The sequence below is a fragment of the Gadus morhua genome, chromosome 4 (genome assembly GCF_902167405.1).
Source record: "Gadus morhua chromosome 4, gadMor3.0, whole genome shotgun sequence".
Taxonomy (NCBI): domain Eukaryota; kingdom Metazoa; phylum Chordata; class Actinopteri; order Gadiformes; family Gadidae; genus Gadus; species Gadus morhua.
This window is the reverse complement of record NC_044051.1, coordinates 18,202,945-18,228,944: the sequence shown is the minus strand read 5'-3', so window position 1 is coordinate 18,228,944 and position 26,000 is coordinate 18,202,945. Positions and strand designations below refer to the sequence as shown.

General features: G+C 44.5%; 1 protein-coding gene across 2 annotated transcripts in view; it reads right to left on the bottom strand.

Moving 5' to 3' along the window:
- Nucleotides 1-12,904: 12,904 nt before the first annotated feature.
- Nucleotides 12,905-26,000, bottom strand: part of LOC115541952 (netrin receptor UNC5D) — a 182,600-nt gene continuing 169,504 nt past the window's right edge. Inside the window, exons 15-18 of one of the 2 annotated variants that reach the window (XM_030353927.1) lie at nucleotides 19,790-19,939; nucleotides 19,079-19,249; nucleotides 17,949-18,127; nucleotides 12,905-15,843 (exon numbers count right to left, since the gene is read on the bottom strand). In XM_030353927.1, the coding sequence (XP_030209787.1) occupies nucleotides 15,651-15,843; nucleotides 17,949-18,127; nucleotides 19,079-19,249; nucleotides 19,790-19,939 (693 nt within the window). In that variant the 3' untranslated portion in view covers nucleotides 12,905-15,650. Of the gene's footprint in view, nucleotides 15,844-17,948; nucleotides 18,131-19,078; nucleotides 19,250-19,789; nucleotides 19,940-26,000 lie in introns of both variants that reach the window. The other variant, XM_030353926.1, reaches the window with a different exon arrangement.

The following is a 26,000-nucleotide window of genomic DNA, read 5'->3' as shown; positions in this document are numbered from 1 at the left end:
AATACACAGGTATCTGCCATGTTAATGTCAAAGGTGTTACGATGACAAGTTTGGGGATAATGCATCTATACAAAGTATTTTCAATAAAAAACAAATTGACATATTAACAATAAAACAACATGCATGGCTACACCCTCATAAGTCAATCTAATTAGTACCTGAGTACAAATGTGTCCACTGACATGGTAACTAACGTATGATAGTAAGCATTATTGGCCCTTAACACTAATATTCAGAAAAAACACTGCCTCAAAAGGCTATTGGCTTAAGCACAAGTAGAGGCATTACTTGAACTTTATACCCTGAACTTTTAAACGTTGCAAACGAGCTAAAAAATAATTATATATTTATGTGGCATTCAGTCCAATGCTGGAAATATATCTGTGGCATTCAGTTGGCATTCAGCATTCAGTAGGCCAATGCTGTGATACAATATGTAAAGTATGACCAAGCGTTTCTTTCTGTTCAATAGATAGAACGTTATCAATCCCCTGTGGGAGAAATTTGTTGTTTGTCCCTATAAAACAATAATGGTAAAAAAATAAATACACAACGGTAACTGCGTAAGTCAAACCGTCCAATCTGAAGGCTCTACTTAACCACGCCCCCTACTCACTTCCACCAATGCAAAGCGAACAGAACTGAGTAGGGGAGGGAGTAGCCTAACTAGTTTGCGAACGACCCAAAGAAACGCAACGCAAATTCAATGAGAACATGTATGAGGCTTTAATAAAATCCCGGACGATTTTTAAATTCCGCCACACATTTTTTAAAAGTGTCTCAAAAATAGGGCATGTCCGGGCAAAAGACGACGTCTGGTTACCCTACGTACGGGAAACCCATTTGATTCCTACGTGTAACACTGTTTAATAGCGGCCCAAATTGGTGGGCGCTATCCTGGTAATTTCTCTGCGTGAGAAATACGAAGTGTGGCGTGTGAGCGTGTGCATGGGTTGAATTGCGTGTGTCAAACGCCGAATGCGTGAGACTTGAGAGCCCTGTTACTGGTATATTATCCCGGATGCCGGACTGTTGCAGTTCAGCAAAAGAGGTGTAGAAGAAGAAGGATGCCAGATGTTGCCAGTAATGGTTGTGGAACTACACAGCGCCGTATAACAAATGTATTAAATATGCAAATTTGATCGGACCTTACTGGAAAGTATTACCCGACACAGTGGCGGGTGAAGTGACACAATTCACCCGCCACCATACAAATCCACCCGCAAATGGCGGGGGGCGGGTGTTCATTTCCATCCCTGGTGTGTATGCGTCTGTGTTTGCGTACATGACTGTGTGTGCCACTGTGTGTGCGTCTGTGGGTGTGTGCAGGTGACTACATGTGTGTGTTTGTGTGTATTGGATAGCTCTCACTAGGGATGGGCGATATGGCCTAAAATCCATATTGCGATATACATTGCAGCCTCTTGCGATAACGATATATATCACGATATAAAAATCATAAAATAACCATTTCAGAAAAGGTTACATAGACCCTAAGGAAAGCCAAACTGCTAAATGTATTAGAAATGAGAAATTAAGTATGTCATTTTGAGAACATTTATTGTGCAACACTGTAATCATTTAACATAATGTTGCAGATAAATAAAAATCAAGCACAATAGCTGCAGAGACTTTAACAAAGAAAAAGCGTCAAGTATTGGGTTTCTTTCCTTTAGTGCAAACCATTCTAAAAGGCACTACACTTAGTTTAAGTCCTTGGTTCTTAAATTCCACCCAAGATGCAGAGAACAGGAAAAACTGGTCTCTTTTTAGATAAGGAACAGACACTGTACTGACAATTAGGGATGGGCATGATTAATTGATGATCAATCATTGATTGTTAAGAATTTTGTCGATCACGTGATATTTTTTATCGATCAAACAGAGGTTGTGTTCCATAGTGTGAAAGAGGAACAGCCAAGCTGTTGCTTGTCTATTTGATACAGATTTTGTCCTTTTGAATTGATTCCCGTGTCTAGTGCGCACTAAATGAGTTCAGTCCCTTGGTGCGGACATTCTGGGCTGTTGCGAATAAACCATAAACTCGGGAACGGACCAAACAGCCAGTCCGAGACCCAGCCCGAGAGGTGGTCTCGGGTCGCTTCAAAACAAACCCTGGTGCGATTCGCTTGAGATGTGAAAGCGAACGCACCTCGGTCCGATCAAGTTCTGAAAATCATACGCCTCTTTGGACGTAACAGGCACCCGCTCAGCCGCGCGCATTATAAGAATTATTGTTTGATTAGCGTTAACTCCAAGATTAGCAGAACGTTGTCGGACCGTCGGGTGAAAATGAATCGTGGCTCAACATTGAGCAAAGAGGAGACGGAACGTCTATTGGACAAAAAGTTATCCAAAAGACATTCCGTCTCCTCTTTGTTCCATGTTGAGCCACGACGCAATTTCGCCCGACGGTCCGACAAAAGCGAATAAAAAGTATGCTGGAAAATATACATAAAAATGCCGATGCATTTAACACATTCTGAGTCAGGTTGAGGGAGAAGGAGTTGGACCGGTCCGCAGATCAATGTATATCACGCTGGATATGTTAACTTTCACCGGCGCTTTACCCCGCCCCGGACCTTTTTGTCCAATGATTTAACGTTCTTTGCACACATGCGAGTTTGTTGACAAATTCTGGCACTGTTGCGAAAGTTGCAATTTGAAATGGAACCGTACCAAACCGAAAATTAAAAATATCGTGATAGAGCGATAGAAATAAAATCACTATCGTAGGCCATTTTTTATCGTTCATATCGTATATCGTTTATATCGCGCATTACTAGCTCTCACTGCTCAGTGAGGGTAGGGGAGTCTTCGTCTCAGTTAGAGAGAAAGTAGAAGAGTAAGTAGCAGAGAGACAGTTGGCAAAAGGTCAGACCCGATCTTTTTCTTGCACTTCCCTACAGGAAAGCTCAACAGTGTTATGTAACTATGCACCCTTACACCTATAAGAAGCAATGGAAAGACTGAAAGTCAGTTTGGGCAGATCTTCATTCCAGATTTTGGAAAGGACAAATGTTGGTCTATATAATCTATGTTACACCGACCCAAATTGCCCTGATTGCCCTCCTAGCTATCACCACAGCCGTGTTTTCCAAACCCTCCTCATGGAGTATAGGTGAATATAGTAGCTAGGCCGAGGGCCGCCATCATTAATACTTGCCATTTCCTCATGATGGGAAAACAGAAGGCAGTCCTTGAGATGCTGGCACAGATCTTACACATCAGGCACCTGCTTCTCCAGCAGGGCCTGGCAGAGTGCCTGGGGACCCTGGTTCTGGTGGTGAGTATACGGGGCCGGGCGGGGCTGTGTGGTTTTGAGAATGAATCAATATAGATTGAGCAGACACTTTTATCCAAAGCAACTTACTGGGGGGTCTGGGGGAATTGAAAGAGTACAAACAAGTAGGGGGTATCTGCTTTGTACTAAATCAATTAAATCATGGACGATCACTGATTAATGAATACAAACATTGACAAGGCACCAGACACGTTGCTTGACGGTATCTTACGAACCACAGAACTTTATTTATTTATTTTTATTTAGTGTTTATTTGCTAGGCAGCCTGGATTCCATGGATCCGAATTTCGCCTGATATGGGGAACCAATCAAAGAACGGGGAGGGACGGCAAGACGATGACGACGTCTATTCGACACACCCATCGTCTTCTTCCTCATCGAATTTCTGTCGGTCTACATACGTCATCTGGTATAATTGATACAATTGGCTATGAGCTACGTACAACAACGCGGCGCATGACGAAGTACAAGTCTTCCCTGTTGAAAAATACCCACCTCCCGTCTTCATGCATGCACGCACGCAGGCACGCACGCACACGCACGCACTCACATGCACACACACACCAAAGCAAAGCGTAATTATAAACCTCCCACCACTTCATTAATACTTGCCATTTGATCAAGCCCTTCAGTAACTTTCTTTGTGAAGCGGCGCTGTCCACGCTCGGCACTCAAAGTAGAACATATTTCAACTGTTAAGCGTTGAACTTTGAGGAGCATCACAAGAAGGGGAGCTCAGCACCGGTGTCTAGCGCTGTTCTGTGTGATCGCCCCCATATCGAACCCATTTGTTCCTCTTAATGTGATCTGATAATAACAGCACCAACAAACACACAAGATCAATGCTTATTCAATAATTACACACAGGGCCCGCTGTCAGGCGGGGACGGCAGTCTTGGAGGCAGGTGCTTACAGTTAATGAAGCAGCAGGTCTCATCAACACTCAACGCGGTAATGGGCATGTCCCCACCAGATGCGCAGTGGGACTATGGCCAGGGGACCCTGTCTGTGGACGGGACCAACACCACGGTGGGCATCTTCGCTACGTATCCCTCCACACATCTCAGCCTGCTCAGCGGATTCTTCGACCAGCTAAGAAAAGTGTCGTCACGTCTTGTCCCTTAGTGCACAACAAGGGTATGTTTAAATATGGTGTCACACCGATTGCTCCGGATCACATCGCAAGAACAACATACACGTTTAAGAATTGCATACCGTGACCCCGGTGCTCGATAGCTACAGGGCACAGATGGAGCTCTAAACCAATCCATCAGTCCCCAGGCCTTCTCCCCCACTCCAGCCCCATTTAAATGATCATTGTTTTGTGATTCTCCCAGTGGAATCACTATCCGGCTATTAAAGGGCCCATAAAGTCAACACTTTGGGTGAAATTGTTATTTAATGGAGAGTATGTGAAACGGAACAACAGTTGTACTCACACACTCACTGACAGGAAATGAGCACCGCCTCCATTCAATCTGCTTTTTATTGAGTTAGTCCTCTAATGGACGCGATTATTGTTTTGGGCAATATAGATAGAGGCACTGAGGGGGGGAGTTAGCTGTCAAGTTGCTTCACAAGATCGTTTTTGGAATGTACTCCTTTACCCTCTTGCGCTTGGAAATGGATTTATGCGGCGTTAATTGCACGCCTTAATGTCGAGCAGAAGTGGTGGGAATGCCAGAAATATATTGAAATAGAAATGAATATGGTGAAGTATCTGTGTATCAGGGTTTGTCAGTCTGCAGCGTTCAGGTATCCGGAGGTAAACACAAATCCAGTGCACCGTGTGATGTCTTAAGCACCGTTGGCCTCTTGTGATGCCCTGCACTTTTTGAAGGGAAAGAGGTTTGCTTCTATTTACACAAGGTTATACCTACACCGCCGTGAACCCCGCCCGGGACCTGGGGCCGCGCCTCATCACCGCGCTGGCAGGCTGGGGAAGCGGGGCATAAACTTGAGTAGCCGGCATATTTTAGATACAGTAGGGAGAATGTCTATCCTGTATCCCAAAGGGAGGAGTTTGGCTGTAACTGCATTTTGGGTTGTAACCGAGTCGTGCTCTTGAGGGAAACAATGACTACACTGTAACAAAAAAAAAAAAATCTATATTATCTTCCATGATTCTGAATCGATTCACAACTTGTATTGCCAGTCAAATGTCAACAAACAATTCAGTTAACCCTTGGCAGGGACCCTATACCATCCCTAATGAAACATAATACATCTTGACACCTTACCAGTTGGCTCAGTTGAACTTTGAAATATTCCTTTAAAGAGAACCCGAAAGAAGGATGTATATAAATTGTTAGAATTTAATAAATTTCCTTTAACATTTCTTTAAGGTTCAATATCGTGCAAACTCAGTTCAACCTGCACCATGTCACTTTTGTACTGCAACTTCTTTACATTTCTCGAGGAACGTTCTACTCAAACAGGAAGAATTTCAGAAGACCTGTCACATGAAAATATATAGCTTTACCTTCAGCTACAACCCAAGCCATCAGCGGATGCTACTAGAAAACCCACACATTACAGTTTTAAATAAGTGAAAGTCATTCAATAGAAGTGTCTGCTCCGACATTACTAAAATGTTGATACATAGCAATTATAATTGTGAAATGAACCCTAACGAAAATGTGGTCTCCAATAGTTCCACTAAACACTGCGGCCATTGTCCTCCACAAAGTGAAGGGCTACTGCTTCATGGTGCCCCTGCTCGCCCGGTTCCTGGGGGCGGTGGTGGTGGTGTATCATTGGTGGTCTCACATGTACGACTATAACCACCAGGGGCGGATGGTGTATGGGGGCGATTTGGGCGACGCACTACCAACTGGGAGAAAGAGGATATATTTTTTTTCATCACGGCAAAAGTAGTTTTCAGACTTAATATCGGTCATTGTCCAATCGGAATCGTCAAATTCAAGTCGCGTTTCAATGGTCCCGCCTCTTTTTGGGCGAATTCATCGACGTGGAAAATCGCCCAAGCCTTCTCCGTTGACTCTAATGTTAAAACTTTTTTTTTCGGAAATTGAGCCTTCAATGCATTTTCAATGGGGATTTGGGACTCGCCCTAACGTACTTGCGTCATACGTAACTGAGCAAAGAGCGCAAAGGGATATCTTCAATCAAGTCACTTCACTTGCTGATTTCAACATGGCTGCAAATGTGCGCAATTCCGTTTCGTCTCTCAAAGAAGTTCCTTTTAGTCGACAATCCAATTCAGAAAAATTGGCATTAAAACAATTAGGACCTCCTAGACCAAAATTAATCATTAAACAAATTTCTACAAAGGGGGGCAAGTCCTACACCCGAGGGTTTTCAACAAATTGGTACGAGAAAAAAAGCTGGCTAGCAGGTTATGAAGAAGCTAACGCAGTCTTCTGCTACCACTGCCTACTCTTCCACCCCGACACCCTGACGAAAGACAGCACTGTTTGGATATCGACTGGTGTGACAGATATGCACCATCTGTCTGAGAAAATCAAGAAGCATGAGATGTCAAAGATCCACATGGATAGCAGCTTGAGATTTGCGACTATTGGGAGGGTGAACATTGCCACTCAACTGGACGAGGGATACCGGCTAGCTGTTCGTCGCCACAACGATGAGGTGAGCAAGAACCGACCCATCCTCAACCGGCTCATCCAATGTGTGAAGTTTTGCGGAGTGTTCGAGTTGGCTTTGCGAGGCAAGGATGAGATGGAGGGCTCCACAAACCCAGGTATTTTTCTTGGATTGGTGGACTTCGTGGCAAAGTTGGATGAAGTTTTCGATGAACACCTGAAAAATGGCACGGTGTTCAAGGGCACATCCAAGACGGTGCAGAACGAGCTTTTGGAATGTATGCTAGCGGTCGCACGGGAAAGGATTGTCTCCACGCAAACACAGCTGGTGCTTGTGCTTAGATACATTGATGACAACCATGCAGTGCAGGAAAGTTTTTTTGAGTTTATTCCCATCTCAGATTCAACGTCAGTTTCAATTGCCAGTGTGCTTTTGGAGAGACTGAACCAGCTTTTGGCCGACGATAACGAATAAATGAAACTCGTTGCACAAGCTTACGATGGTGCGAGTGTGATGAGGGGAGAGAAGGCTGGTGTGCAGCAAAAGGTGCGTAAACAATTTAAGAATGCCCATTATGTGCATTGCTATGCAAATCAGCTTAATTTGATCATGCAGCAAGCTACCTCCCGCATCAAGAAAGTCAACGTTTTATTTTCTGATCTGAGCGGTATTGCGTCATTCTTTTCCCGGTCACCGAAACGGTGCAGCGTTCTGGACAAGATTGTTTCACGAAGACTGCCCAGAGCTTCATCTACAAGGTGGCATTTTAACAGCAGGATCGTCGACACTGTGTTCGAGAACCGAGATTACCTCCTTTAATGTTTTGAAGCCATCAAGACGGGTTCACATGGTCCATTTGACCAGCTCAGCGTGAGAGAGGCATCTGGCTACGTGAGGATGCTACAGGACGAAGACTTCTTTTTTTTCCTGTGTTTTTTTCACAACATCAAGCCCCACGTCGACATGCTGTACCAGAAGCTCCAGAAGAAGGACATTGATGCCGTCTTCATCAAAAGGGCCCTCGAGAGCTTCACAAGCAGTGTGCAGACCATTAGGTAAGATAACATTTATATTATTTTTTATCCTTCTCAAAGCAAGTGTTCTTTTTTATAATATTGTTCTTTTTTATAATATATTGCCAGTGGTGTAATCTAGCTTGCTTTACTCTGTGCTGGACATCCTGGTTAGGCGAGGCACAACATTATGCATCCCTGCCCATTTTAAGTGGGTATACTCACTGACATCTTTGTACTGGATAAAGTGTGAACTTGTGCATCATGTAGACTACAGTACTGTACACAGCCTAACAAACACATTATTGGTTTGTTTGCATCAGAGACTCTGACCAGCTGCAAGAGCCATCAGGAACCGACAGAGAAAGGACGGCTTTGACAGAAGAGGCGAAGCAGAGGCTGTCTGAAGAGGTCTGCGACACCATCCTCGCTCAGACCAAAGCGAGGTTCTCTTTCACTGGCCACCTTGTGAGTGCTACCTTAATACAAGGAAATATGTTTGACAGGTACTGCGATTCATTTCCTGCTGATGCTTTGAATGCCACTGTGAAGGCATATCCAACGCTGAACAAGGCAAAGCTCCAGACGGAACTGTCTCTAATCTATGAGAATCCTGAATTCAAGGCCTGCTGTGATGCACTGGCACTGTACCAGGTCATCATGAGCTACAACCTCCAGGATACATTCTCTGAGACTGTAAGTTTGTTGAACATTAACATAACTACTCCTATGACAACAGCTGAAGCTGAGAGATGTTTCTCAACCTTGAAAAGAATCAAGACATTCCTGCGAAATGCAATGGGCCAGGAACGTCTGAATGCACTGGCCATGCTCTCCATGGAGAGGGAACTAGTCCTCAACATGCGTGATTTCAATGAGAAAGTCATTGACCGCTTTGCTGCACTGAAAGAGAGACGAGCAAAGTTTCAGTACAAGTAATGTAGTCTCTCTCTCTCGCTCTCTCACTGTCCCCCAACCCCCCCTTCTCGTGAGGATGGACACTGGGTTACAGCGGCCCTCACACCCCCCCCCCTTTCCCCTGAGGATGGACACTGGGTTACAGCGGCCCTCACAACCCCCCCCCCCCTTCCCTGAGGATGGACACTGGGTTACAGCGGCCCTCACAACCCCACACCACCACCCCACCCCTTTCAAGTGTATATTGTATATAGTTCTCTGCAAACCTATGGTGGCATCGTGCCTTCAGTGTGTATATTGTATATAGTTCTCTGCAAACCTATGGTGGCATCGTGCCTTCAGTGTGTATATTGTATATAGTTCTCTGCAAACCTATGGCGGCATCATGCCTTCAGTGTGTATATTGTATATAGTTCTCTGCAAACCTATGGTGGCATCATGCCTTCAGTGTGCATATTGTATATAGTTCTCTGCAAACCTATGGTGGCATCATGCCTTCAGTGTGTCTTGAACAACCACACATAAAAGGTTGCACATATTATATTGATATTTTATCGTATTTGTCTAAATGCATACTTAACTGTAGATTTATGAGTGAAGTTACCAACACAATAAATTGTCCGTATCACACTCACCCCTATTAGAATCACATTCTCTCACTCTCACTCTCTCACAAACACACATACAGAGAGAGAATGTTAACTTGTGTATACCGGTAATTCCAAATTATTATTGATGTATTTGCACTTTTAATCTTGCTGAATTCTACAAGGCAAATAAATCAAGTAAAAACTTAGTTCCCCGGCTCCATTCGTCTTTGTAAGGAAATGTTCTATTTTGTCTTTATTATTTTGTCAGAATGCACCAGAATGCTTCGTTTTTATATGAAAAACTAAAACAAATCTTCGGGGGGGAGGAGGGCCCCAGACCCCCCTACAGGGGTTTGGTTTATAAACTTTCTTCCCCCCCTATAATAAAATTCACCAGCCGCCACTGATAACCACCATCAATGAAGTGGCATAAGAAGACTTTGTGTCGTGTGTTGCTACCATTAAAATATTTAATGTTTTAAATTTTGCGCAAAGATTTTACGTCTCCTACATATTAATCTTCATCATTGTTTTGAGGTATGTTGGATTTATTGATTGAAACAAAAATAATTGTAGAAATTGGCTGATTAATCCTTTTACTCACTCCATATTCATATTTTCGATTATTGTCTATAATTGACACTGGCAAATTATACACTGCGAATTATGTATCATTTATATGCGAGGAACTTGCTGAGAATATACTGATTTAAAAAATATACCTCCAGCAATCAAAAGGGCACTCTTGACACTTCACACTTGGGGAATCCAGTTGATAGTTAATCCACTGCTCTGAGGAAAGCCTTCTGTGCAGCCTTCTGTTCATCTTTTAAACACAAGTAATTGGTTTTGAACCCTAGTAGCCTGCCCCTTTTCAACGCCAAGGGGTTGCGCTAATTGACATCTTTAAATTCCATTGTACTGTTCAAAATACATGAATGCAATCAAATAAAAAATCTAAAGTCCCTAACTCCATGGATTCCTTGGGACTCCTTATAAGCAGCTTCTGGAACCTTACACATCAGAGAGGTTTTGAAGAACAAGTAGACTGAAGAATCCAGCCGTCTCTCTTTTCCCTCCGCAGAGATAAAACCAGATAAAGGGCATGTGCATAAAAATGTCCGTTGGGGCACTGGGATGTTTTACTCTTAATCTCTTACCTTATCTCGGACAGCTGTGATTTGTCAAGCCGCGGCCGTAGCCCCTGTGTTTTACACCAGGATATACAAGCTATAGTGTGCACCTATGGGGCCAAGAGCCTTAATCCTACACAACGTGTAGATGCGAACAATGATTGATGTGATTAATAAGATGTAACAAGGCACCCCCACTCAGGCAACCACAAGCTTGAAGCAAATAAAGCCATGAAGAGTAGACGTGTGGAGGAGTGTGTTCAGCGGGTCTGATGACTCTTTTTGAGGCGACAGCCCTTTCAGCTTTTTCTCTGTTCATAGTGTTACGATGCTGACCTACCGTACTTGTCATTACCTGGGTAGACAGCCCATAACCTGTCTGTCCCTATGTGGTGCGCTGAACTTGAGGCATGTTCCTAATCTTTCCCTGGGTGCGTGCAATCTTATCCATCTAGGGTTTAAGTGAGATGTACTCACCACAGGTCCACAGCCACCGTAGGTGAACAGCTCTGTGTCAGCCCACACCGGCACCTCGGCTCCAGGTGAACAGCCTGTGCTTTGTATTCCGTCTTTCAATTTCTCTGTGTATTTACAACACAAAGTTCTCTAAGGGAAGTCCTGCCAGAAAAGTGTGTCCTTCGAGTTAGGTCCTTTGACTCAGAGTCTCCCCTCCAGCCTTGCAGGGACTCTCCACTCAGTCTCAAACTCTGAGACTCACCTGCCGCCTCAGCTGTTGCCATTTAACGTTAATGTGCACCTCAACACCGTCCCCTCTGTGTGATGTCAGTACTGACCCTAACCATATGCATCCTGAAGCTAAACCTAATTGTAACACTAGGTCAGCGTATGAACGCAGCATATTTCAATAAGCCGTCTTTACAATCCTCCACTATAGTTCCTGTTCTATTCAACCACAAAACCCACCACCATATTATCCTGCAGCTGCTGCCAAACATAACCCAGACTGCTGACCCAACTCTAAACATTTTCCAACCTTGTTTGTTTGGCTTGTTAGCCGGAGCCTTTTAACGGGGCCAGGCGGGAGCCAGCGTCTTGCCTCTGACCCTTCGCTCTAACGCGGTAATGGTGGTCGATGCAGGGGGGGGGCTCTACTCCAGATGACCTTTACACAAAACTTTCAATTGTAATTTGCTTGGGGTTTCCTTTATGTCCACATTTCCCTTCTACTCTGGCCTCTTGAGAGGAACAGATAATAAAGCTGCCCCTTTGAGAGCGCTACTGAAACGTACACAAGTGAGGTACTTAAGTTTGGTTTCTGCATACACGTTGAGTTTGCAAAAAGCCTTCCTGAGATGGGGGTGTGGGGAGGGGTCGTACTGTGACACTACACCATACCAACTAGCAATGGCTTTACCCAGGAGGGCTGGCTGGGTTGCGGGCGGTGGAGTCAGTCCATGCTCAGGTCAGTCCCTGCTGAGGTCTGTCCGTGCTGTGGTTAATCTGTGCTGAGGTCAGTCCGTGCTGACGTCAGTCTGTGCTAAGGTCAGTCCATATTGAGACGCTGTGGCTCCACATTCAGGGCAGGGCCTTTCTTTTAGTTCATTCATCTAATCGATGGACAGAAAGATAAACAATTGATTCCGACGAGTGCCGACGAGAGCCTAAGTACGGCGGTCAGAAGCCCACCGCAGGGTTGAATTCCCCGGGGCTGTCGCTCATGTCAAGATGTCATGTGGTCCCAGATCAGATGTCAAACTCGTCTCCCTCCCGTCTTCGTCTTCCTACAGTGGTTGACCACATTTGCACGGTTGGCTGGAAAACCCCAGAAGCATGCTGAAATATTTATATGGTATTGAATGTTGAGCATTCTAATATTTCCGTCTGCTGAAATGTAAATTGATGTGCTTAATCCAAACAATTGTCAAGTCCTAGCTCTTGCTATTTACTGCAGCTTCAAGTGACATACGGACAACTACATAAAACATTTAAATATATAGATGAAGAAAAACACATCGATGCTCCCTGTACATTTCCGTACATTGACACTTAAGATTTTCCATCACTTGTCCAGATGAACTCCTATGGTGGAGTGTAGTGTTGACAGATGGGTTTTATTGATACTGGATGAATGTGTCTGGAGACTGTGTGCATATGAAGATAAAACCGTCTTTGTAGACGAGAGTGTTTGACTGTAATTTCAAATTGCTATTGTTGAAGGGTCCCTAGTTCAAAATATATCCCTTTGTCAAATCACAATTGTGAGTGTCCACACAAACATATGAGGGGAGGTCTCCATCCCAGCCGACCAGTTGATGCAGTCGACCAATCAACTCATTCCAGCAGCTGGCCACGCCCACATTGTGGAATAGATAAAAGGAATCGAATCGAAAACATTATCAAATGCACAAATCCACTACCAAGTATTGTCCAAAACACTAATAACTCCATCTATGCATTGATCAGATCAATGCAACTCCCAATGGGAAATCCAAAAATCGAATATCTTTCATACAGGTCAATGACATTCTGGTCAAACTTTAGAGAGGTGTCATTTTGACATTTGGAAGTCCTTGTTGGCGTGACCTTTGCTGTATAATATTACAAAACATTCCAAGAGTCAATCCCAAATATTTCTCGTAAAATGACGCTATTTACCTATCAAATGGATTCCATTATGGGCACAAAGTGAAGCATTTATGTTTGAGAATAGTTTGGTTTTTATTTACTCAGACACGCCAATCATTCTTCATCCTTAGGGACATCCCGTCCTCTGATCTACACATGGGCCAGGGCCGTACCAAATGTCACCATCAGAAGCCCACATCTCTTACCTACGAGTGGAGCTACGGGCTAGTAACTTAATTCAGTGTGTTACACATGGAAACCGTGTGCTACCCAACCACCTTGCAAAGTACACAAAGTAAGACCACACACACACACACACACACACACACACACACACACACACACACACACACACACACACACACACACACACACACACACACACTCTTGAGCTTACAAAATCAAAATGACATGATATTTTTTCCTGACAGGGGAGCTTTTGAAATACCTTTGCAATAATTATCCTCTATAGAAAATCATCAATTATAAGTTAATGGATTGAAAACTTATTAGACAACGTTTTGTCATTCATTAAGTTATATATGAATGGTTTATCAAGGCTGATATTAATGTATTGATTAAACAGTATCTTATTCTGATCGGGTGCAATTGTCATTCAATAATATATATAAATTCTCAAATACTTTTAAATTTTTATAAAAATATATATTTAAAGAAAGAATTAGAAATAAATGATGATTGCCATACATCATCCATTAATCAATGGCGCAAAAGTATCTTAATTTTCTAAAGTGGACCAGGAGACAACATAGGAGGCAATACACGTCTTCTGGGCCATCAGTTGTCAGTCCTTGCCCTCGGAGTTGGCCGAGGTGGCACAGATGCAATGATGGATGGACGGGGGGATCTTGAAGGCTGAAGGCTGGAAGAGAGGAATTGGCCCCTATTCGGATCCCCTTCCGACGCCAATCCCAGATTTTAAACCTAAAATACTTCAGGTGTGTTTGCTATCGTATATTTAGGATTAAAATATGGGGATTGGATTTAGAACTTAGTTGTAGAGGGTTCTGCAGGGGTACCGGGCCCTTCCCTTCCTTGTGGTGGGCGGACCTGGGTTGGCGGAGCAGAGAGGTAATTGGAGCGATATCTCCAAGGAGAAATCACATCTTGGAAAAGGATCCGACCGTAATTGGAGCGATATCTCCAAGGAGAAACCACATCTAGGAAGGGGATCCGAGCGTGATCCTCGAAAGTAAAATCCTGATGAGGGCTAGCACAAGGTGTTCCTCCGCGAAGCAATGGCATGGAACCACTAGCGGAAAAGTACTGATCAAAAAGATCCTAAGCAAAGCGACGCCCAATGGTATAGTCTGCAGTAGTACACGACTTTACGACAACAACATGATATGTATGTAAGACTAGTATTCTGAGAGTTAGTTAGTTGTTGTGGTGTGTGTGTGTGTGTGTGTGCGCGTGTGTGTTTGCGTGTTTGTGTGTGTGTGTTTCTGTCTATGTGAGAGCTGTCATTGTGTGTGTGTTTGTGTGTGTGTGTGTGTGTGTGCGTTCCTGTAAGAGGGATAAACTGTTGTTTTGTTCCTGTGTGTGTGTCGCTCTCTGTGTGAGAGTTGTTCTTCTGTATGTGTGTGTTTCCATGTATTTGTGAAAGAGAGAGCATTTTGTGTACGCATGTGTTCCGGTGTATGAGAGAAACTGTCTTTATTTTTACCGCAAGACGATATTATAATGCTTTCCAAAATCCCTGCTCACAGAAATCTATCCTCTCTGACGGTCTTCCGTTTCACTAAGTGATCCGTTTAGTGTTTGATGATCCGATGAACCATTTGATTAACTCAATATCAGAGAGGAGTCGATTAGTGTGTCTTGCCAATTTTCACTCTTTCACCTGCCTTTGTAACATTAGAAACACAGGGAATAACACAATAAATCATGAATGAAAAGAACACGACCATGGACATAAAACACTACGATTTTGGCAGAACCCCCCAAGAAATAAGTAGTGTGGTCGGTCCTCAGGGGCTCAGCGATAGGTGGTCCGAGATGCACATGATTCTTGAACAGTATTCCCAGCCCCCCGAGGGAAGCCCACACTTCCCTCTCTACCTGGCCTGCGTTTGCATTCCTGCTCCAGCGTTCACCGTGTCGGAGCGTGGCGTTCCCTTAAGACCTAAGCAGAGGTTAGCATCTTTTTGTTTTGACAAAAAAACGAAGTGAAGAAGCTCAGAGTCCCTTCACTTCCTTCGAGGTGTTTCCTGTGGCTGTTCTGCGCGGCTCGGAGTGACCGACACCGCAGGCGGAACAAAGCCTCCAGGATTTCAGTCTCTTGTCTTCTTCACGGCGGCAATCCTCCTCCTGGACACCCTCCTCTGGGCGGAACCGCTAGGCGGGCTCCAACACCACCGCTGCTACTGCGCCTCCTCTTCCTGCGCCTCCTGTAGCTCCACCATGGGATCCTCACCAGAGCTCATGCAACTTAAAAGTCCCCTACAGAAGTCTGGGTCTGGGTCCTCCCGATGTGAACCATACAAAGGCCTGCCATCTCCCGGGGGCGTTCAGTGTTTTAAGAGAATTCAGAGTCTGGCCGGTCGCTGTCCTGCCCCAGTGGGGTGAGTGTCCCGGGTGACGGGGCCCTGTCGATCTCCTCCAGAGCACAGGCCAGGGAGTCCACGTCCCCCGAGGTCTGGTGCTGGGTCTCCCACAGGCTGAGGATGACCGCTGAGGGGCTCCTCTGGCAGGCGAAGTAGCTCAGGTTCCTGGAGGGGGGGAGGGGGGAGGATTGGGGAAGGTAGGGAGGGAAGGAGGAGGAAGAGAGGGAGAGAGAGTGGAAAGGAGAGGAAGGGAGAGAGGGATGGGTGGGAGGTAGGGAGGGCGGGAGGGAGAGGCCAGTGGAAAGAGGAGAGGATGGAAAGGTAAATATGGAAAATAACTGCTGTTCGAATATCTGCTCATAGAACAAAAATAAACAACGATGCATTATAGCTTTATACTAAATGTTGAAACTTATCCAACAATGTTACAAATTAAAGTTTCAACCAGGTCCCTGACTTTATATAACTAGATAAGAGGTTTATTTCCTTTCCAAGATTTTATGTATTTTATTCCATCATGGCTTAGAATAAAATAAATGACATTGTGTTCATTATCTAATTAACCTAAGTGTACTATATTGCCGTCAATGTATTCTTTTTTGGAGTTTACTTTGCAGCTTTAATGAGTCCTTTGCAAGGATACACATAAAAACTTGAATTGCTTAGAGGGAAAAATGCATTATAGAATCAAAGCCCCTATATTTCAGATCGAATTGTCAGCTGCATTCAGCAGTGGGCACTGTTTCCCACAGTCCAGCCTACTCTCTGATCGTTAAGGTGAGGATGCTTTAGTGAAGCCAGAGCACCCTTGCATAAATAATTGCAAAGAAAATCTGCTTAACAAGGTACATACTACTCTATTACACCTCCTGGTGGGCTTTTACTGGGTTCCACATGCAGTTAAACTCTTGCTATTCCTGCCACGCTAGGTATTGTCATGTAAGAATCCGGCTGTGGAAATGTTCACACATTACATCTCTTTCGGTCAACACAGCGTCGGTTCAGAGCAACACGTTTGCTGCTCACGTTACCAAGCGCCTTCCAAAAGATAAAAATAAACGTTTATTAAGGAAATACGCATGTGATTCCGGGGGTATTGTGACTGAAATGCTACGCGGCTTATAGTACTGTCTGTCCGTTCTGATTCGTGAACATCTTGTTCTCAAACGATTACACCCTGTTGTTCAGAAACACATCACAACCTCGAAGTATGAGCTGGAGCCAGGTGGAGGAGACATAGCGGGCAAGTATTGTGTTTTCCCGAGTCATGCGCAGCATTGTTAGCTAGCGCCGGTGCGACAGTGTGCTTGTGTTGCCATTGGTAATGAGAACGGATGAAAAACAAACTTGTAGAGCTGATGCAGACCTCCGGCTCACATGGTTCACATCTCTGCCCGACAACAACACCTTAAACCTTGGCCACAGGGTTTATAATAAGCAAGCGCTACGCCCTGGCAAACCGGTCAAATCCAGAACAAGGGACTAAGCCATGTACCTAAGTCAGTGTAAGTCTGCATTTCAATTTGGGGACAATTTGCGAATAGGGACTTTTTGCGATAGTGATATAGCGGTATAGGGATTTAGGATTTGCAATAATGAGTCTTCGTCACATAAACAAATACACAAAAGTTCTCAATCAAATTCTTGTCGGAACTAAAAAATTGGTTTGTTGGCATGACAACTGTGCTTATATCACCCGAGGCTTGAGTAAACAGATTACCATACAACGTTGCTGTTGAACATGACCTCTGCTCCATCCTGTGCAGTAATCAGCAGCTATGGTACATAAGATACAGCTGTTGCCTGCCACTTAACCATCAACCCTGTGTGCCGAGCAGCCCTACGTGGTGTTCACCTGTCTCCTTGGTGTTTACCTGTCTACCTGTCGACGTGGCGTTTAACTGTCTACCTTGTGTTTACCTGTCTACGTGGTGTTCACCTGTCTACGGGGTGTTCACCTGTCTACCTGGTGTTCACCTGTCTATGTGGTGTTCATCTGTCTATGTGGTGTTCACATGTCTATGTAGTGTTCACCTGTCTACATGGTGTTCACCTGTAGACGTGGTGTTTACCTGTCTACGTGGTGTTTACCTGTCTACCTTTCTACGGGGAGTTCACCTGCCTACGTAGTGTTCACTTGTCTACGTGGAGTTTACCTGTCTACTTGGTGTTTACCTGTCTTCATGGTGTTAACCTGTCTACGTGGTGTTTACCTGTCTACGTGGTGTTCACCTCCCTGCGTGGTGTTCACCTGTCTATGTGGCGTTTACCTGTCTACGTGGAGCTTCTGGGCAAGCAGTTGCCAGTCCTTGCCCTTGGAGTTGGCCGAGTCGAAGGTGGCACAGATGCGCTGATGGATGGACGGGGGGATCTTGAAGGCGGTTGACCCCGACTCGGAGGTGAGGGGACAGTGGGACCGGGGGAAGAGAGGAATCGGTCCCTTTTCACTCTGCTGGGAGAAGAAGAGGAGGAAGAAGAATGAAGAAGATGAAAGAGGACGATTTTCAGAGTAATGGAACAATAATCAGACTGAGGCCCCGTTTACACGAGGACGCTTGCGGGTAAAAACGACAAAATATTTTGACGGAAGTGCCTTTCGTTTAGAAGGTGACGGCATTTTTGGGGCATTAAAACGCATAAATCTGAAACCACCCTCCAGATTTGAAAAGTTGAATACGCTCCGCCGTAGCGTTTCCGTCTACACTGCCAAGACCTGCTCACGTCGCGTACGCGTTTACGTCACATACATGTGCCAGTACAAGGAAATAAACAAACATTTCAGATTATTTCCATGCGTCGTACCTTCAAGCTGCTCTGGCAGCTCTAACAAGCGTACAGGAGTATTTCCACGAAATGCACAGGATATGTAGAGATAGTATTACTGAACAGAGAAGGATCTTTTGGTTTTTGCGGCACGGATAAGAGTAGAAGGAAGATTCTACCCATGCGCTCAGACATGGCGGTGTTGTGTGATAGTGTATCACAGCAACAGCTAGCCGCCTGGCATGCATACCCAATTGAATTCCACACACTTTTGCGTCACCGTATGCACGCAGATTTCCTCCCGAAAACGCTCGCCTAAACGCGGAATAAAAAGTGAAGACGCGACGCCACTTTTGCGTCTTCTGTTCAGACCGTCATCGTGTAAACGTAGCCTGAAGCTTGTCTGGTTTGTGTCTTTAACAACGAGGACATGTCTTTCTTGCTCTGTTCTCCCTCTCCCTCCCCCTATCTCCCCCTCCCTCCCCCTATCTCCCTCTTCCTCCCCCTATCTCCCTCTCCCTCCCCCTTTCTCCCTCCCTCTTTCTCCCCTTTTCTCTCCCCCCTTCTCTCGCTCTTTCTTCCTCCTTCTCCTTTTCTCTCTCTCCCCCTTCCTCATACTCCCTCTCTCTGGGCTCACCTCTGCCGCCGACGTGTAAACCTGGAGGATCTGCTCGCGACCTTTGACCTGCCGTACGCTGATCTTGCAGGAGAGCTTTGGGGGCGTGGGCGGGGGGCCGAGGTACTCCAAGGAGAAGGCACACTGCAGCGGATGGTGGTCCCGGCCCCACACCTGGGCGAACGAGAACTCCTGCCAGAGGAGATCATGTGAGAGAGGGAGAGAGGGAGAGAGGGAGAGAGAGAGAGAGAGAGAGAGAGAGAGAGAGAGAGAGAGAGAGAGAGAGAGAGAGAGAGAGACTCAATCAGCACAGAGCGGCTGAATGTTCTTTTTTGTGTTGGTTTAAATCATATGTTGAGAAAAAAGACAAGCTTTTTTTTCTTTATTCATTAACACACGCTTCAGTAGATTCCACAGGATTTAATTAAAACAGGAACAAGGGCCACATGCCTCGCCACACTGGGTCTCAGAGTACTTCAGAAACGCCTCTTTTGGATGCCATGTGCGTAGAAATGAGTCTGTTTCAGTGCTAGTAAAGTGACAGTGTACACTGTACTGTTGGCTGGTATAATGCAGCCAGTGTTGGTCCACTATCAACCTGCATTCAATGTCTGTATCGCATTTTCAATTGTGCAAACGCGCACACACACATACACCCACACCTGTACACCTGTGCACTCATCTACTCAGTCAATCACTCGGTCCCCCCCCCACCATATCTCCGGGGATTACCTGGCAGGTGGTAAAGGGCTTGATGCTCCAGAGGAGCTGTGGGAGGTCCTGGATGGAGACCTGCAGGCTGAAGCCGTCCCCACTGAACTGCAGTGTCCTGGGCTCCTCCAGCAGACAGCCTCCCCTCACACACTCCAGCACCGCCACGGCCTGGGGGACCGGGGTCCAGGGGAGAGGGCCAGATGAGTTATCTCTGTACAATGCACACATGGGCTGCGGACCAGAACACTTTTTCCATGGTCCTCCTTCCTATCGCTTGTTTACTATTCCCTGGAAGAGACGAGCCCTCAGTGGTCGAGCAGGAGAAAGGTTAGCCTCAAGTTTAGTTTGCTCTGGACATATGCGTCTGGCCTTCTTCCCATCAGACAGCTCCAACAGACCAGTCCAAACCTTTTATCTAATGTGGGGCCGTTTGGTACAAAGACCGTTTGTACCAGGATGAGGATAGCCCTATGTTTCGTTGCTCTGATTGGTTGTAGGTCTAGTTTGGAATTGAGCCGTCAGATAAGCTTCTGTGTTAATTAAAGGGGAGGTTGATCGTCGATGAGGACCTCAGCCAATCACAGCCTTCACATACACGCTTGATAGCCGTCTGAAGCGGCCTGATCACAAACAATGGTACTTAACAGCCGGGGAACGGCTGTTTTGTAACTGCCATCAAGCGTATTGCTCCCTACTTTTGCATTGGTGATTTGGCTTCTTTTGTCGTTGCTGTGAGTTAAAAAAACCTTCAACTCCGGCTCAAAGCGACCGGCGTCTTTGCAGGGTTAAAGACCGTCTTGCAGGGTTTATTTTCCGACTAATTAGTGCAATTATCTTGTTGGTAAACCGTTACCAAACTGTTATTTATTGTATTTAATGTTGTTAGGTATCACAAAACGGAATGTAATACGAAAAAGTAGGTACTATTTTAGCGGTTTGCTGTTGATTCTCATTTCCCCCAGAATGCATTGCATGACGTCACGTTGGGGAGACACGGACCAAAGCCGCATTGAGACTCTTGAGACTCTGAGAGTAGAGACTAGTAAGAGAGTGTTCAGCAGATTATACAGATACATAGATAAATACATAGATATTATGTATAGTTAGTATATGCTACACGTGAACCTCCTAAGATGGCGCAATTTGATTGGTTCGCTATCTCGGGATATTGGGCAACATCCCATGAATGACATCTCAAACTCGATATTGTTTTCATAGCAAAATGTCCACTAATAACAACAAATAAACCTTCGGTCCCGGAGGCTATTCCCCACTTCGCCTTCGGCGAATCATTGTTGATTAATAGCCTAGATAGTTAGATAGCCTAATAAAGTCTTTATTAATACCAAACTACACAAATCGTCGGGATGTAGTGAGTGTAACATAATTCACCTACAGTATTTTGTTATGTGTTGTTCTTTACACTGTGTTAGGTATGTCGTTTACTGTCTTGGTGGTTCAGGGATCGCTGTCCCTTTAAGGATTACGAGCCTCTCATGACGTAGAGCCCGATGCGGGATATGTTTACTTGCAGCACGTTTTGATTTCCGGTTTTCTCTCTAACTAAATAAACGAGTCACACAACTGTGTGCTCAACGTGCAAAATTGTATCTTTCATTCAACGGAATTTCCACAGGGAATTCATTTAGGTGACTCGGCTCACACAGTAAAGCCTACAAGACGGAGGCTTGTAGGAAAAAGCGCGCTAAAGTGCCCTTCAAGAGTGTCGAAAACGAGAGGAAATGCCTTATTGGCTGCCCTTTTCACGTGCAAAACATGATAAGGTGCCCTCTAGGGTGCTCCTTCATACAATAAATTATGATGATGTGCCCTCTAGAACAAGAATATTCAATGACGTGCCTTAATGAGTGCCCTTATAGTCACCTTCTGCCCGTCTGGTGCCCTTTTAGTGCCCCCTTTAGTACCCTGATAGTGCCCTTCTGCCCGTCTGGTGCCCTTCTAGTGCCCTCATAGTCGCCTTCTGCCTGTCTGGTCCTTCTAGTGCCCTGATAGTCCCCTTCTGCCCGTCTGGTCCTTCAAGTGCCCTTCTGCCCATCTGGTGCCCTTCTAGTACCCTGATAGTGCCCTTCTGCCCGTCTGGTCCTTCTAGTGCCCTTCCAGTGCCCTTCTAGTGCCCTTCTAGTGCCCTTCTAGTACCCTGATAGTGCCCTTCTGCCCGTCTGGTCCTTTTAGTGCCCTTCCAGTGCCCTTCTAGTACCCTGATAGTCCCCTTCTGCCCGTCTGGTCCTTCTAGTACCCTGATAGTGCCCTTCTGCCCGTCTGGTCCTTCTAGTGCCCTTCTAGTACCCTGATAGTGCCCTTCTGCCCGTCTGGTCCTTCTAGTGCCCTTCCAGTGCCCTTCTAGTGCCATTCTAGTGCACTAATGGTGCCCGTCTGGTCCTTATAGTGCCCTTCTAGTGCTCTTCTGCCCGTCTGGTGCTCTTCTAGTGCCCTTCTGCCCGTCTGGTGCCCCCATGGTTGAAATAGTGTGCTGAAGTGCCCTCTATGGTGGTGAAAATTAGAGAAAGTGCCTTATTGGCTGCCCTTTACACGTGAACAAAAATTAATGAGTGCCCTAGGTTGCCCCTGATGATGATGTGCCCTCTGGAGCAAGAATATGGCAAACGGAAAAAAACATGTTGTGGTTAGCTATTGAGGTGCAGACGTTCCTCTCTTTGGTAGCTGACCTGCGGGGAATGCGAGGCGTTGCTTTCATGTGGCGTTGCCATGACAAACAGCTACATCGAGTGGTACTTAAATCTCCACTTGATAATTTAGCAAAAAGCGGATTAAGACTATGTCATTACCCATAGTGGAAAAGCGCAATTAGATGCCAAGTTAGAAAAACTTAATATTTTCAGTTTGCATAATCCGTTTAAAATGTATATACATTTTTTGAGCTTTCAAGATCATTCAATTGTTCATTTCATGCAAGAGAGACGATAATGGTCAGCTATCACCTCAACATGAAGGAAAACTTCCAAAAAAAAGAAAACGACAAAAACTGGACTTTAACACTATTTGAGACATTTTATAACTGATGCAAATATTTTGAGTGCTTTATGTACCCATTAATCAAAACTTCCGGTTAACCTGCCCGTAGGACTTTAAGTGCAGACGTTCTGCGTTGGTAGCAGTGAAACCGTCTGCATTCATCTGGGCTAAGACAGAAAGGCGGGGTAACATGCTCTACAGCTTCCAGAGCCTTCAGTGTGATCACCCCCTAAAGGCCGCTTCTCTCACTGTGTATTCAGGGACAGATTAGACCAATGGAAATCTGAGGACTCCAGAGCTGAGCGGAATCCGCGACAGAGTGACTATTGAAATGCAGCCCTCGTAGTCCCTTTGTCAAGATATCCTCTTCACAGACAAAATCAACTCGCAGCAGTCTTCTTCCGATCACATAATTATCCTCAGTCGTTATCACAAACAATGCATTTGTGCATCAACTCAGACCTCACCGTAAAACACCCGTCTGGGCTGGCCAGCTTTACTACGAACAGGAGGGCAGATCAATTCCACAAGATGCATTATGGGAAGTATGTGCGAAACATCAGTCTGAATGTAATTATAATCTATCAACGTATCACCATGGAATAAAAACAAAAAAAATGCTGTGCCGATACCATAACAAACAAATGAATAAAACAAGAACCAAAAAAAAAGTATAGCACAGCAGATCTATAGCACGAGAAAAAAAACGAGTCATAACCGTTCAAAAAGAGAGAGAGGGAGAAAACCCACTGAAACCACCAAAACAAATCGGAACGGGAGAAATAGTCGATCTGCTCAATTAATAGCAATAATGCATGTGTGTAATCCAACTCCACCAACCACAGGCGTGATTCTACATTGTACTGACAAGGGCGAGCTCAAACTGGAAAGGTCACAACGTGTATCGATGTTTTACTCATTTCGACTTTTGTAGTTGCTTGGGTCTTTGGGTAATCGGTCCATGGCCCAAAATAAAATACCACACAGCCTATTGATAATTCTCTCTCTCTCTCTCTCTCTCTCTCACTCACTCACTCACTCTCTCACTCTCTCACACACACACACACACACACACACAAAGTAGCAGAGAGGAAATGCAAAGTGTACGAGCAGGTACATTAAGAGTTGATTCTTGAGCCAGAGGCTCACGAGGGAAATCAATTATCGCAGAACGGGGACAAACTAAACGCTAGCTGAGCCTAACCACCTCCTAAAAAATAACCGTTCTTGACTGAGAGAAGGAGTAACTTAGTGGTAGGTGTACAAAAATACACTTGTTTTTGCTGGATTCACATTAATCCAGAAAATCTTTGTGAGGAGCTTTAGGGCTGCGCTGTCGTCAGCATTCATACACACTCATGGGAGGGGTGTGTGTGTTTTCTGCTGTTTATCAGCCCCTGGATGAGTAGCTTTGTGTGTCAATGTCTGTGACTGTCTGTCCTTGTTTTTTGTATGCTGGTAACCTTTTATTTGGCCGGCAGTTGGGGATGAAACCAGATCTAAAGTTAGACGGATGCACAGTTAATACAGTTTCAATCACGTGGATATTGAATTTATATTTCTTGATTAAATAATGTTGGTTCATAATACACAGTAGGTGTAACATATTGTGTATACACAGTGTGTTACCACAGTAATGAAGGGAAGAAGACGTAAGGGAACATGTAGCAACACCAAAATAATATAATTACAATAAAAAAATACTATAACCACTACTATTACCTAAAATAAATACTGCTACTTCTACTACTACCAATGCTATTACTACTACTACTGATACTACCATTACTACTAGGCCTCATCAATACATTTGGCTTATTTAGCTAGATTTTCAAAAATATAATACGATACGATTTATGATGTGATATATGATACTATATATGCTATGAGCTATGATATCATGTTATTATTCATATAATATAATAGTCAACCTTTTTATGAAACTCTTTGTTTGCAGCACCAGGAAATTGCCCTCAATGAATAGAAATGGACTCAATAGAAACGGAGGGAGCTATTAATGAGTTTTTTTGGTAAACGTTAATCACTTCTGCTCATCATACGGAAGAAAAAATAAATAGCATGACCCTTTAAATGAACCGCGATCATTAAAATAAATGTATCGATCCACCCACATCAACCTTAGCCTAATGGATCTAGGAAATAAAAACGCTTGAATAATAAATACCTTGGATGGATCATCTAAGTCTCTGGTCAACATCAGCATGTTGTCTTCTATAATCAGGTTCAAAGTCTGGCCTAGTTCTTCTGAGCCCTTTAATGTTGTCATTTCCCCACCGGGGTGGTGTGTGTGTGATTTACAAGTGTAATAGCGATAAATCCTCCTCCAGAACCCCTTTAACAACCAGATAATGGCCGATGTGAATGACTGCAGTATGCTGGCTTCAGCTGCCTCCTGCAGGTGTTGATGGTTCTAACCTATTTCATCCGGTGTATGGCTCAGACCCCAACAAAGGCCTTTCTGAGGACTATTAAAGAAGCACATTTATGTTTTAGTAGTACTAATCGAGACATCCTTTCATAGGTCGTTTTGAATGAATACTAAAGCGATCATGACCTTTATTCGTGTGATTCAGGCCATGGTGGAAATCCTTTCTTCCTCTGAATCTCTTTTGAAGTATTCAGTTGTTCTTAACGTGTAAGACCTTACAAATGATCAAGTTGACTGCCCCATGATGGCTGCTTCATCAATGGCTTTTCTTTCCTTTAACCTTATAAACGTATAAATACACCTCATACTCAAACTTAATCACTAATCCCCTGAAATCTTGACTAAAAAACGGACTATAATATACATCATTTTCCAAAAAAATTACAACGCTACTTTTTCAAATGACAAAAAAAATGCCATCACATAAAAATGGAACGTATCAATATTATAATACCATCGCTCGCTGCACAGATATAATTACACACTGTCTGAATGTACCTCATTGCGATTTCCATATAGTAATGTCGCTTAACGCAATTACCATTCGTCAATACGGACGATTGAGTTTCAGCGATAGGAGACATCTCATTTACAGGCCTGCAAAATGAAACATGAGCGCGGATCTGTGCGCTGAAGAGGGGAGGATGCGACTGCTTTTGATCGTTTCATCCAGAAAGAGGGACAGATTGGTCTCGGGAAATGTATTTATAGCAAGTTTTATTCATTCTTTTATTTTAAATGTACTGCATCTGGCTGTCAACATGATGAGAACAAGACTAGCGATAT